General features: G+C 37.4%; 2 protein-coding genes across 4 annotated transcripts in view; one reads left to right on the forward strand and one right to left on the reverse strand.

Moving 5' to 3' along the window:
• The window catches only part of si:rp71-36a1.1, a 40,548-nt gene extending 29,794 nt beyond the window's left edge, over positions 1-10,754 (reverse strand). For 2 of the 3 annotated variants that reach the window (XM_043222636.1, XM_043222635.1), the window contains exon 1: positions 10,665-10,751. The gene's annotated coding sequence lies outside the window, so the exon portion shown is untranslated. Of the gene's footprint in view, positions 1-10,664 lie in introns of all 3 variants that reach the window. The other variant, XM_043222634.1, reaches the window with a different exon arrangement.
• LOC122327571 (protein TRACHEARY ELEMENT DIFFERENTIATION-RELATED 7-like) lies at positions 10,669-11,855 on the forward strand. The gene is made up of 3 exons (XM_043223024.1): positions 10,669-10,882; positions 11,042-11,109; positions 11,804-11,855. Exons 1-3 carry the CDS (start codon positions 10,669-10,671, stop codon positions 11,831-11,833), a joined length of 312 nt encoding a protein of 103 aa, XP_043078959.1. The 3' UTR covers positions 11,834-11,855.
• The last annotated feature ends 3,449 nt before the right edge of the window (positions 11,856-15,304 follow it).

The following is a 15,304-nucleotide window of genomic DNA, read 5'->3' on the forward strand; positions in this document are numbered from 1 at the left end:
TGTGAATTGTAATATCAGTACAGTTAAAAAACAACGACACAGCTCATATAAAAACTAGACTTCCTTCGACACGTTACACGCATGCTCACTCGTCCGAGACAAAAAGACAGAAGTAGACAACGTTTTTTTTCTGCATGTCTTTGCTAGAGACCACAACACCCTCAGCTATTCTTAAACTCCCCAGAGCTGCTGGAAGAAAATGTTTAAAGAAAAACGCACTTGTTTTTTTTTCTGCTTTTGTCATCTGGTTGGTAAGTTATACACATTTGATTTTTCTTTAGTTTGTTACGGTAGCAGTTACTACAATATAACATTATTTAAATCAGTCAGTAGATATGACTAGAAGATATCATCAGGATTCAGGTTTAATCAATATTATTCATATTAAACATTATTTACTAGCTCATAACGATACTAAACATTAAAATTTAAAACATGAAGAATCGTGAATTCAAGTATCTTATTTTCCGCACTGCTGTTTTAGTCTTTATAACTTTTTAAAGTTTGTAATCATTTCAAATCTATGGCTAATTTTAGTTAAAACTTTATTAAACTTTATTAAAAAAATATTAAACTTTAGTATTATGTGACTGAGAGACTGTTTCTGTTTGTTCTTCAGGTGTGTTTGGTGTTGATGTGAAGTCAGTGTCAGTGAAGGAGGGAGATTCAGTCACTCTGAAGATTAATGTTACTGAACTACAGACAAATGATGAGATTAAGTGGAGATTCGGAACTGAGGGGAGTCTTATAGCTGAAATCAATGGAGAGACCAGTGATATCTGTGCAGATGATGAGAGATTCAGAGACAGACTGAAGCTGGATGAGACTGGATCTCTGACCATCATGAACACCAGAAACACAGACTCTGGACTTTATGAAGCTGGAATAAGTCTAAGCAAATCATATGATAAACACAGATTCAATGTTACTGTCTATGGTGAGTATTACAACTAACTATTATATGCAACAAATTTGGAATATTTATTAAAATAATTCTACTACTGCCAAAAAAAGTGCTAATGTAAACGTTTTATCACACGAATCAAAATCAGATTGCACTTGATTATTTGACATAGAGATGATTGTACTATATATGCACGTTACAAATTGCTAGTCTCGGTTAACACACACTAGACTGCTTCTTTAATTAAGCTTCTTTAATTACTGCTAATCTTTAATTAAGAGCTGTTGTGTCATATATGACTGTTTGACAGATAGCTTGCTATCCACATTTACCAGGGCCAAAACCAAGCATTTCATTCAGATTATCAAGAGACAGGATGGAAAGCGTTTAATGAATTTATAAATTAAATAATGAGTTTATCGTTACAATAACCTTTCCAGATTAAATTACATCACAACACATATTTAGTGCTTTGTGCACTTACTTTTTCTTCTATTCATTTACTTACAATAATGACTGTTTCAAAACCAGCTCCTCCAACTCCTCCTTCACATCCTGGTTCAGTTCTTCCTGCTGGTCCTCCTGTAGGTTCTCCTGTAGGTTCTCCAGTCTTTCTGATAGCCCTGATCTCTGCTGCTGCTGGATCTCTGCTGTTTCTTGTTGCTGTCGGGATCTTCTGCATCTGCAGGAAACAAAGAAAAGCACAGAATTCAGTAAGAACTGCTTTATTATTAATCTATTGTTTTACTTAACCTTCCATTGCTTATGAATATTGTTGGCTCTATAACAGCTTGTGTTTTTTTGTGTGTTCTTTCAGAGAGCTAAGCTGGAGGATGATGTGTATACTCTAGTGTTGTATACAGACATTAATTACATTTATTAGTTGAATGTTTCCTCGTTAATAATGTTCTGAGCACAGTCAGTAGGTGTTCATGCTTACACGAACTGTGTAGCGGCAGCCTGTGTGTAAAAATAACAGTTACTTGTTATTTCACTTGTCAAACATTGGTCCAGTGCTGGTGACTTTTTGCAGTACTGTGTACAGACAGACTCAAGTCACTCAAAAGGCCTGATTTTTAGAAGCGGATGAAATGTGGTTTCATCTGTTGGGTAGACAGTTAGTGCATGAGAATGTGGCTAATGCTGAATGTTTGTGGTTAATGTGCATGTTTGTGTGTCTTGAGACGTGAAAAGTGTGTTCCTGTGAATACACGAGAAAGGCCGTCCACAATTTGCATTTCTCTTTTTGTGAAACTTTTATCGTGAAGTAAAATATTAATATTCAGTGGCATATGCATCTATGACATATCTATTTATGACTTTATATACAGTGATCCTTCAGATAAGAAGTGTTAGTTTTAGCAGAAATTGTTTAGCAACACTTACAAGATATTTCTGAGAAGTTCTATCATTCTTGATATTACACTTAGGTCAGCAAGTGTGTTTTAAGAAGAACAAATTCAGTGCACGATTTACGATATTGGGGAGTTTCTAACTAAAATAAAGACAATTAATGGCATACAACCCGGCAAACATTGGTCCAGTGGGAAAGTCCAAAAACAGTTAGAGTGCAGGTAACTTAAACATAAATATGCAAAGCCAAAATATGTAGCGCAGGATTCCTAAAAATGTATTCTGATGCATTTCTACAGTTCGCTGTGGTTGCATGTAAAGTTGTTACTAAATTGAGCTTTCAGGATTTTTAGGTTGAGTATACTTGAAAAGCTTTTTTGAATGTTGCTTTTCAATGTGAGACTGAATGGGTAGATATTATTGCTTGACCACCTGTTGCCGACCACCGGCCTGGTATATTCAGTGCAGCATGACAAACACCAACCTGTTATAATGTCATGTGACTGATCACCCTATGATAAAACCTCTTTCAAAAAAACAAGCCTGTTTTTATACTGTTGAGTTTTTAAGACCGGCGCTCTCTAGTGTTCACAAAAATAAATTACCTCTCTGCAAGGCAGGATTAAATTTTTTTTTATTGTGGAGCAAAACTACATAAAAAGCTGATTAATCACAGATACTTAAAATAAAATATCAAAAAGATCTGCTTTCAAGTAACAGTGAGCGAAGAATCACTCTAGCACTGTTCTGTATGCTGAAATAAAAATATATATATAAAAATGCTAGACATGTTTTGTCTGCTGAAAAAAAAAGTTTAAAAACATTGAAAAATCAACAAAACGAAATAGACTGGCTAAGGCAAAGATCATTTAAAAAGAGATTGTGAGAAGCATTCCTAAATAGTGTTGTGTCCGAGTACAGCATCCGAGTCAAGCGTCAAGGACTTTTGAAGTTGCTGTTGAGAAGATCAAGATTGAGAAGATCAGATGGTAAGGCGACTGCACTCATCTCTTGATCTTCTCAAATCACACGCGGTGTTACAGAGCGAGATCTAACACAAGAAGTTAAAGGTCAAGGGCCCAACTGAAGCAAACACTGATCCCCACGACAGTGACAAGCTATTTTGAAGAAAGACTGTAACCAGGCTTTTTTGGGTCACCATTGACTTCCATAGAAGGTTACAAACTGGTTACAAACTTTCTTCAAAAAGTCTTCCTTTGTGTCTGGCAAAATGAGTAAATTCATACAAATTTGTACATAATTGACATAATTTTCATTTTTGGGAGAACTATTCCTTTAAGCCCAGTCCCAGACTAAATGTAAACGCTCACCACAGGAGAGATGACCAACAGAATGGAATAAAAGAACAGAATAAAACAGAGCGACACATTCCTACACAATGAACATTTTACCATGACATTTATTAGAGAAGGTGAACTGTGTAATTTCTGTACCATAAAAATTAATATTAATTAAATAAAATTCAATTTATCATTCTAATTCTAGTCATTCGAGCAGCATACTGACTCTATATTTGGCTAAATTCTGTCTTTTACAAACTTTAACACTGAATTGAAATGTTCAACAGCCCAAATTGAAAACTGGAGACACGACAGGAAAGCACGGGGGACGAAAAGATGGCATTTTTTCCCAGAGTTTCGCTCACACACTCACACCCACATACATGGTTGTAGAGTGAGAATTTTTTCCTTACAAAAGCATTCAACCTAGGTCACGAACATGAAATGAAAAAGCTTGCCGTTTAATAATCTTTTGATACTCCAAGATTTATTATGAACTATATTACTTATCGTAATATTACTCTATGGACAAGCGCTTTTAAAATGAATGAATAAAGCTGCGAGCGCCACCTTCTGGTGAGACGCCAAATTGGAAAAGTCAAAGCCAAACTTTTGTGGGGAATAAAAATATTTTTTGAAAATCTAAATGGTTTTTGATGCTCAAAGCAATGTTTGGGGAAAAGATTGGACATAGTTTATAAAAATAAGAACTGAAAAAAGGTTATTAATTTAATGGAGTTAGAGATTTGTTACAATCTTCCTCTATAAGGTTGAGAGTGTTGAAAAAGGCGGATAATTTCTGAAACTTTCCAGAAATTTTGGAAACATAATAATTGCGTAGTTTTTTTTTACCCCAACTGGTCGAAGAAGAATAAAACTACTAGAGGCAGAAATTGCATTTTTACTTCCTGAGCAGCAAGTATTGACTATTCCTTCCAGATCCGGTTGAACTATTTTCACTTCACCACTGAAAGACTGCATATATTAGACCTGTAATTCTCTGTGTCTGAATCCACCATCATCAATATCAGATGCCAGCCTCTCGATTTTAGCTATGATTGACCTCTATCAGCAAACACACCTGACAACACAACTAACATGAAAAGATAAGACAAAAAACAAAAAACTTTTAATCAGATTTCAACACCATGAAAAATGTATACAGTTACAAATTTGATTTACGTCAATGAAAAAAACCAAACAATCACTTTGGCTAAGTTCAAATCTACTGTTTCTTCGTCCAACATTTAGGCCCATATTCACATATTCCTGGGAATAGCGTCACAAAATCATGACATGAAATGGGTTAATGACATAAAATTGGCCTCGTTCAAGGGTTTATAACGAGGACCTGTACTGTAAAAATAAAAGTGTTTAAATTTGGCTTTCATTAGGGCAGTATGCACAATTTAAATCACTTACGTCCCTTTAACTCACACTTTGTGGAGGCCATGAAACCACACCTGAACTCTAAATTAAGTTAATCTTTCCAGCTGTTTATAACGTCTGTGTACTGAAACACAGTGAAGAAACAGCTTAGTTGTGAAACTTGACTACAGTTCAACACACTGCACGCTCAGCTCAGCTCAGACACAAAGACAGAAGTAGATTTTTTTTTCTTCCTGACTACTTTAGTCCACGGCGCTCTCAGATCTTCTTTTTCACCTCCCGAGGTACAGCATTTCAAACCCGGAGATGTTAGAAGTGTTTCAAGTCTTATCGTGGCTGTGTTTTTGCCATCATGCTGGTAAGTTAGAAACATTTTTAGGGGTCGTGGCGCCGTTAGCGTCTACCTTTCAAACCTAGCGTTTTTGACTGTTCTGAACCTAAAGCTTGGTTAAATTAAACGTTAACATTATTATACTTGACTGAGAAGGTGTTTGTTCGTCAGGTGTGCTCGCTGATACAGATGCAGTGAAGTCAGTGTCGGTGACCGAAGGAGATTCGGTCGCTCTAAACATTACTCTCACTCAGATACAGAAGGCTGATCAGATTCTGTGGAGGTTTGGAGAGAACAGGTCAGTCATAGCTAAAATCAATCGAGAGGCTGGCATCTCAAACACACCTGACATTCATGACGGAGTTTTTGAGACAGACTGAAGCTGGACAATCAGACCGGATCTCTGACCATCACGAACACCACAGGCACAGACTCTGGAGTTTACGAAGTATCCATCAAAAACAGCAGTTCAGAGGCTCAACACAGATTCTCAGTCACTGTTTATGGCGAGTAATCACCCTCACATTGTTATATGCTTCAAAAAAATATCTCTGTGACGCAATCCCATTTTAAATATTAATACACGTAACTAACGCCTTCATTAAAAATGTCACTAAACTGACTTTATTGTCTTCTGATCATATGTCATGTCATAAATAATTAGTCAAACCTATCATGCAGTTATGATTTTTAATATCAAACGCATATAGCTCGCTCCAAACAATGTCATGCAAACACAGTCAGATAGTTACGCTTACACTCATAAAAATGCATCATGCTCACACAGTTCCTCCATTGACTGCTTGAAGAGGTCTTGACATGAGCTTGATTGACAAATATCTCATGGCATAAACGTACCTTGGTGCACTTTTTGGCGAGATATGAAATATGTATCAACAAGTACATATTACTGCCACTTTTTAAAAGAAATGAACACAGCAGTAAAAGTCGGACACCTTTTCAGTTTCCATCAATAAAGTGTAATTTTCGCACAATTACATTAAGAATGTCAGGTTATGACTAACAGTATTGATACGACGCTGAACGTTATATATCACACATATCCAGCTTCTCATATCTATGGTTTTTCACGTAAAACAGCATAGAACTGAATAGCTTGATCCCGGTGTAAAAGCGGTTAGACAAAACAGTTCAAAGGAAGTAGAAACGACACGACTGCATTAACAAAAGCCTTTTGATATCAGTTTTGCATTTGTTAACACTATCAGGATTAACATTTAGCGATAAACTTTAGTCACAATATGTAGCTAAAGCAACATAATGAAAACATAGCAATACTTACCTGTCAACGTAATAAAAATGCGCCAGGGTTCCCGCATTGAACACGTTTTTTTAGTGCTACTCAGTGGCCATTTCTCTTTGAAAAAGGCACGTAAAAATGAGTTACATATTATCACAATAAATGGCAAACTTTTGTGATCATGCTGATGTTTGGTACAGATTTTTAACAAGCATGCGCTACTCCGATGCATTCGAACTTGATGCGATTGCATCTTTTGAAGCATCGTAACACAGAAGCATGTAAAGGCCAGTTTGTCAGCTGTGCTGATAATACTCTTTATGTTAGCTATAGATCAGCCTCATTTACTCACACTGATGTCTCTCTTTCCTTCCAGAAGTCCAGAACCCTCCTCCAGACTCGTCACTTCAGATAGTGCTGACCTCTGCTGCCGTTGTTGGATCTCTGTTAACTTTAGCTGCAGTCGGGATCTTCTGCATCTGCAAGAAACATAGAAAAACTGATCACGAAGGCAAGCGTTAGATAATGATGCTACATCTGCGAAAATAGGGGTATGCTGTAATAACAAAAAAGGCTTTTTAATGCCTTGAGGTGATTTAATGCCTCTATTTATATTTTCAAACAGTTCAGACTCATACAGAAGAGATCACTTACGTCGATCAATTGTTCCTCAAAAGAAACACACAGAAAGCGGTAAGATCATTTATCTGTTTCTTGGGCTTTAAAAATCATTAAAACACTGGCAATTAGATGTTTTAGTCCCGTAAGTGCCCACACTTTCTTTTTTGGGTCTATAATCTTCTGATTAATTGTGACATACCCTGGAGAACTTCCATGCAAAGAGGAAAAAATATATCTAAAAACATTAGCATAAACGTGAGTGAGTGAGCATAGATTTATATCCACGAATGGAAGAAACTTATTTTGAACACTAAAATATAACTGGATAACTCTTCAGACCATTTGCACACAAAAAAAACAAATAAAGGAATAAATTAATGGCAAGAACTAAAATCACGTTTTATTTAGATACTTTTTTTTTTTTTTTTTTACTTTGAGGCGGAAAGGCGGAGTTTCCATAAATAAGAAATAATAATTTAATTAATAATAAATAGATTCGATTCGAAGACAAACAAGAAGGTGTGCAAGAACTTTGCTCTCAGATAACAGATACATTCGTTGAAACATTCATTGTTTAACAGTAAAAAAATTATGCCTTAATTTAACCAGTGTGAGAGAAGAAAAAAAAGATTAAAATATGTCTGTAAATTTTAGAAAACCTGAGTTGGAAATATGCAAATTTAAAAATATATATAAAAACAGTCAATGAAAAATAGTTTTTCAAATATTGACAGTCAAAAGGGTTTTATACAAATGCAAAACTTTAAAAGAAAACAGAACCGAAAGGAAACATCCTTTGTTTCGACTAACAGAGCGGTCACTTCTCTCGTGTATGAGGAAACAGAGATGACGATTGCTTCGATTCTTGCAGGACAGCATTACTAAAACCATCCACATAATCCGAATTAAACTTTTGAACTTATGAGGATTAAAACTACCATATGCGACTGAATCTTAGGAATCAAGCACATTAACTCCAGTAAACTCTTTTGTCTCTGTTTTTTCTTTCAGGAAGTCAAACAGAGGGATGAAGTGGTGTACGCACGTGTCGCATTTAAAGGTTGACCGAACTGCTGCTTAAAGATGTCATGATTGCGATCAGTTTACATTAATGCTAGAAATATACATATATACATACATATATATACATATACAACAAAAAGAGCGAACTACTTCAAATATCTACTTCATCATGAATCAAAACATGTCTCTCTATTTAAAAAAACTTGGCTCTTTACTTCACTCTTTACATGTTTCCATAAAGTTAACTATAGTAACAGATTTTACTTTACTGTAAACCTTTCTTCGTCACACGTGATCTTAGCATGCTAGCGCCATGCTCTACTATTTGAGCTACAGGAAAAGCCGTTCAATAAGAAACATCTTTAATACCAGCATAGTAATGAAGGCACATCACACTGTGATGCTGAAAAGTGCTGCTGAGATCAAACTGCTTTTTTTTACCTATATAACATGAATCTTCCGCACGATACGTGCAGTCGAATTTTGGTTTGGATTTCTTGCAGCAGCAGATCAGAAAAACAAGAGCTGCAGCACAACGCAAAGACATACCACTGACAGGGAATGTGATCTCTGTGGGTCCTTCTGTGCTGCTGATCTCTAGTTTATATTCTCCAGAGTCTGCGGTTCTGATGCTGCTGATCGTGAGATCTCCAGCTGCATAAACACATATAATAAATAAATAGCATAAAACTAACAAAAAGGGCTGTATTTTGTGCACTTCTTTAGTAATGTTAGCATGTAGAGAGTTACAGAAAAATATTTAACATGCAAGAATAATTGGAATAATGTTTTATTTAATGTGAAAGAAAAAGAGTATAGTAACATCAGTGACTCAATGACCATGTTTTATTTTCAAATATAAAACAATTATGTATTTGTCAATCGTGATATTATGAATAAAATAAGGGGAAAGTGCGCATTTGCAGCGTATGGTAAAACGAAACCGAAAGTGTTCCAGCTGTATGCTGAAAACCAAACTTACCGAAAGTGAACAACCGGAAAAGAATTACCTTAGGTGCGACTTTCATCTTGATGTAGAGCTGCGTGTCTACGATCCGTGCAGTTATTAAATCCTATGTGTTTGTCAGAGATCCGACCCCCGCCAGATTATTACTCCACTAGTATCGTTAAATGTAGTGTTGAGTGTGGGAGAGGGGTTAGGAGTAGTAGTGATTTCAAGCAAAGAAGTAATAATTTGGCAGGGAGAGGAAAATCGACGCAACATCGTTTCTGAGCCGCGCCCCGAAAAAAGCGCATTTTATGCGCGTGTATTGGTGCACTTACGGTACGGGTGCTGCGAGCGGACAAAATACATACCGGTGTACATTATACTTTAGCTTATTTTAACTTTCAGTATTTGTAAATACATTAAATGTGTACATAAACGATTGCATTGTACCTTAATAATATAATATAATATAATATAATATAATATAATATAATATAATATAATATAATATAATATAATATAATATAAATAACAGACTCACAGACTTGGATGAAGCTAGAATCAGCCTAAGCAAATCAGATGATAAACACAGATTCAATGTTACTGTCTATGGTGAGTAGTAGCGAGTGTCAAAGCAATGAAGCTCATTCAAAATGAATGTCTTGCAAGTGTAGTCAGGTGTAGATATGATGAACCATCTCCACATAAAAAAGTTACCATGTCTTCCACTGACTTCCATTCAAACAGAAATGCTTTTGGTCACTCTGGAAGCTCAGCTTGGGAGAGTCTGATCTGAATGGATATCTAAAAATGTCACCACATGTAGAAATACGCAATTTATTTGGACAACAAAAATCACAACTTTAAAGGTATTAAGAATTTTTGCACCCTCAGATTCCAGTTGAGATATGCCAAATATTGTCTTATCCATGCAACAACGGAAGGATTATTTATTCAGCTTTCAGATGACACATAAATTCTCAATGTGTTTTTTTTTTTTTTTGAGTGCTGCTGCAGGGATGAAAAAGAAAATTACGTCACCACTGCCTGATTACTAACTTTTTCTTATTCTTTAAAAAAATAATAATTATTGGAGTAAATTGTACCATTGACTTAATTTAGGAGGTGAAAATACAGTAAAATTACAAATGTCATAAAATCTGAAAGTTTAACAATGGAACTTTTGTTAAAAAAGTTTTGTTTTAAAAACTTTTTCGCTTTAAAGTTTGGTTGACCCTGAGTCCAGGGTCCCATATAATAGTTTGTGTTTACACCAACTAGACTCATTTTTGGCTGCTTTATTGCCTAATATTTGACAGGTTGCTTGCCATCCACATTTACCAGGGCCAAAACCAAGCGGTTAATTAAGATTATCAAGAAACAGGATGGAAAGCGTTTAATTAATTTATAAATTAAATAATAAGTTTATCGTTACAATAAACCTGTCCAGATTAAATTACATCACAATACACATTTAGTGCTTTGCTTTGTGTACGTTAAAGACTTACTTTTTCTTCTATTCATTTACTTACATTAATGACTGTTTCAAAACCAGCTCCTCCAACTCCTCCTTCACATCCTAGTTCAGTTCCTCCTGCTGGTCCTCCTGTAGGTTCTCCTGTAGGTCCTTCTTCAGGTTCTTCAGTTTTTCTGATAGCCCTGATCTCTGCTGCTGCTGGATCTCTGCTGTTTCTTGTTGCTGTCGGGATCTTCTGCATCTGCAGGAAACAAAGAAAGACTGATCAACATGGCAAGTGCTACCTACTATCTCTAAAATTCTACTTCATATTACAATAAATACTTGTTATACTTAACAATACCCCTTAAATAAAGTATCTTGAAAATATGATAAAAAAATTTGTGCTTACTTGTTGATTTAATGCGTGTTATTATTTTTTTATATAAATAGTTGAGACCCGTGAAGACGACATCACTTACGCTGATGCAACATTCAACAAAAGAAAAGCACAAAATTCGGTAAGATTGTGTAATCTGTGTTATTTTCATATTTAGAGTTTTTTTTTTTTCTTCCTAATAAAACTAGTTTTGACTGTTTAGGATTACTTAAAACCCAAGTAACATTAGTCAACACCGCGTGAGACCATTGTCAACGCAATGCAACAGTTTGAAAACAAAGCAACTGTTCAGAATTCAGTAGAGTAGAGCCAACTCTTAGATTGTGTATGTCATAAATTTAGTGCCATTAATTTATTGTCAGAGATTTGTTGTGTGTCATGCTGAATCCAGTTAGACAGAAACAGACTAGTTCTAATGGGTTCTATTTATAGATGTAGATTGACATTTGAGCTTGGAGAGTCATACTGAGCCACACCACTCTAAAACAGGGATTTACTGTCTTTTATTGTTAGTTTTGGTCGTTGTGCGGATGCAGCATCTCCACTGTAGAACACTGATTAAATGTTCTTGGTTATATGTTAAATCACATTTGTACCTTACTCATATTCAAAATCCTGGCGCGAGTATAAGCCTTAGACATGTGAAGGAAGTAAAGACGCTTTTGATTTGACCAGTCAACTAATCCATAATCATAAAAATGAACACTTTTAACACTTGTTTATTGTTAATCTATTGCTTTACTTAATCTGCCATTTTTTACTATGAATATTGTTAGCTCTTTGACAACTTTGTTTCTCTTTGTGTTTTCTTTCAGAGAGTTAAGCAGGAAGATGATGTAACGTGACGCTAGTGTCCTTCACAGACGTTAAAGACGGCTGAGAATGGTGTTCATGCTGTTCATGTAAAAATAACAAGTTAAGAGCATGAAACCAGCACAACATTTCAGAGCAAAGCTTTTTGTAACAGGACTATTGTGTATGTAAACTATAAAAAGCTTCTTATTCAAAAAAGCTTTTACGCGTTGTGTGGTCTGAGAAATATTTTAATGATTAGCTTATTGTGATCTTGCATGATTATGTTGCGATTTCAATTATATTAAAAGGTCAAAAGCCAAGCATCTGTAGGTATCAGCCATGATTTTTCTGGACTTCCTAATTGAAGTGTTTTGTGTATTCTGCATCCTTAAGTAAGACAGGTTTATCAAACATGAACTTAGCACAAATTCTGGCAAAGAGCGCAGTTACATAAAGTAATATAAAACAAAAATTCACAACGTCTGATGTAAGAGCTCACATAAAAACAGCAAAGATATTTTTTCACAAGCATTTATTTTTAGCAGGAACAGACTTAACCATGTTATACACATTATTGTACTTTAATTTTATATGTTTATTATCAGAAAACGGATAATGGTGACTTTTTGCAGTACTGTGTACAGACAGACTCAAATCACTCAAAAAGGCCTGATTTTTAGAAGCGGATGAAATGTGGTTTCATCTGTTGGGTAGACAGTGCATGAGAATGATTTACAGGTACAACAGAGGCAAAGGCCCACATCTCTTGAAGCAGTGACAGCTACCCCAAGAAATATGTCCTTCGGTTTTTGTCATTTTCATGGTGTTTATACAACTTCGTTTTTGCCCTGTTACAGGGCAAGACAAGCAGTCCTGTCAATTATATAAACAATGTTAGAAGAACTATATGTTGCCCTGAAATACCAGCTCCAGCATCTAAAAATACCTAAAGTTCAGATTTATAATGGCCATCAAGGACAGGCGTGACTGAGACCTCATGCTGCCCTACATGCTGGTTGGGATCTGAGAAGTCCGCCAGACCTCAATTGGCTTCACCCCCTTTTAGCTCCTCTTTGGCCGACAACATTGCCAAGGAGGCATGGGAGCAGCAGCCGACAGCCCATCGAACCTTGGTAAAAAAATGAAAGTGAAAAAGTGAAAGAGTTGAAAGAGAGGATCGACCGGAACATACCATTAGTCCGGGAACACCACAGCAAGGCCCAGCAAGCACAACAATGCCACTACAACAGGACAGCCCAACCATAGGAGCTCCAACGTGGAGACCAATCATGGTCCTTGTCCCCATAGCTGCCTGCTAAGTCCTGCCCACCTGGCAGGGTCCATAGATGGTGTTGGAGATGGTTGGGCCTACCGTTCACGCCAGCCCGGACGGCGGAGGGCTAAACAACCGATGGGTCGGGACTGGGGACCAGCTCGCTACCCTCGCCACATCTCAGCTGCCTAGAAGGGGAACACCAGCACCTGATCGGGCAGTTCTTTGTTGTGTTCTCCCCTCACCCCAGGCAGACCTAAAGCAACACGTAGCATACCAGAAATTGAGCATCGACTAACGTTGTCTCTTTTAGACTTTCCCCAGATAGCAGCGTGTGACCAATCAGCCTCCCGAAGCACCTTCAGCTTTTTCACTTACCACCCTCACGGTGCTTTTATTTTGAGCTCTCCTTGTGTGATTCTTCAGCCCGTGACTAATTATATATATATATAACACACAATAACAAGCAAATAAATAAGTAATAAACACTTGTTGAATGCAGTCCAAATATGTTATTTGTCTGCTCTAGTGTAATCAAATGTTCTTATGTTGTGTTTGTCTGATATGGAATGTGTCTCAAGTGTAGTCTGTCTGTCTAAAAATAATACACATTTAAGGATACAAAGTAACAAACTATATCAATATTGTGACGAGTCGGCTGCCCCTCCCTTTATTGTCATCATCACCCCGTCCTTTATTTGCCGCCTTCACACAGGCTCCCGACGGGAGCGGGGTGTTCGAGAGGAGGAGTGGTATTGGTCAGGTCTGGTCTCATCACCGCCGCCATTAAATACCGAGCGCACCTCTCCTCGAGAGACCGGTCTCTTCCCCGTGCATGCACGCTGGTGTCCTTGTGGGTGCAGGAAGGGTGCGTGTAGGAACTCGCCACGCCGCCAGAGAAGCGCGTTGTGGGACACCATAGTCCAGGCGGTGACTGCACCTGTGTATCGCTGACAGGCCAGAATGCCGAGCTGTTTATCCCTTCAACTCTGCCGGAGGAGGAAAGAAGCAACAGAGATACCGCGGAAGAAGAAGCCGCCGCCCCTCGCGCCCCGGACCAGAGGGGGGCGTGCAGCCGCCGGACTCCACCCCTCACCTGGACCCTTCCTTGGAGCACTACCTGACCTGCACTTCCCCTGCAGCATGACGAGGACACCAGTTCCCCGTGTATTTGGACACTTTCCCCTGGACACTTTATTTTGTACCTATTTTGTTAATAAAAAGCCTCTCCGAGGCCTGACGCCACGCCCACTGTGTCTGTCGTTGGCTCAGCCCATCACAATATAAAATATCACATCTAAACATGGTAAGCTTGTATGGGGCATCAACTAGCTAAAACATCAACAATTTTGAACCACCTCAACATTTAAAGGCAGACATATGTCTATTACAAGAGACCCACCTTTCAGAACCAGAACACAAAAAAATGAACAAACTCACAATAAATAAAAGTATATTCTACAGTTTACAACTGAAAGATGCATAGCCATATTAGTCAGTAAAAACATAGCAGTCACTGATCAATCAGCTACTGATCAATCAGCCAGAAGGACGATAAGTCATCAATAGTTTTGGGTCCGATCCGATTACTTTTGAGTACTACTAATATCTGAAAAATGCCCGCCCAAAGGTCATCCAAGGATTTCAAAATGTTGTGAGCCCTGAAAATCTAAACTTCTCAATAGATTTTTACCAAAATTGAGAGCTCACATAGGAACCTAGTTTAGACATGTTCACAAAGACTAATGTTTAGTTTTACTCTGCATGTTCAGGAAAAACCAGTTGACTTTCAACATGAATAATGCCCTCTGTTACGTGCTTTGGAGTACGCGCGTGTTCTCTTTCCCCTCCCTCCTGTCTGCTCTTAGGTTCCTGATTGGATGGGTCAACGGTCGATCATAATTGTGACGTCATCGTCTTCGCCAATCGACTGTCGACCGACTGGTTTAAAGGTCTTCCCGCCGAACTTCAGAAGGAGGCTTGTTTGTGCTGCGCGTTGGTGCGCTTTGTGTTGTTATTCTTTATTATGTGTCTAATAGGTGCGCTTTGTTTTGTTGTTATTCTGTACTACGCTGCGTCTAATATTCAACTTGAACCGATCTGATTCCTTTTAATTAGGGAAACTGGAACAAGTCAGCATATCGTGCGATGTACACTTGCACGTAGTAATTTTGTGTTAGACACACTAGGTCAGTGGTGAGCGCCTCTGTTTGTATTTTTGTTATTAGTGAGAGTAGGGGAGTTCAAA

This window comes from Puntigrus tetrazona, chromosome 22 (assembly GCF_018831695.1).
Source record: "Puntigrus tetrazona isolate hp1 chromosome 22, ASM1883169v1, whole genome shotgun sequence".
NCBI classification, from domain to species: domain Eukaryota; kingdom Metazoa; phylum Chordata; class Actinopteri; order Cypriniformes; family Cyprinidae; genus Puntigrus; species Puntigrus tetrazona.

Coding starts and splice junctions, on each gene's coding strand:
- LOC122327571 (XM_043223024.1), top strand. CDS start 10,669: ATGACTGTTTCAAAACCAGCTCCTCCAACTCCTCCTTCACATCCTAGT. Junction 10,883..11,041: donor AAGAAAGACTGATCAACATG/GCAAGTGCTACC, acceptor TTATATAAATAG/TTGAGACCCGTGAAGACGAC. Junction 11,110..11,803: donor AAAGAAAAGCACAAAATTCG/GTAAGATTGTGT, acceptor GTTTTCTTTCAG/AGAGTTAAGCAGGAAGATGA.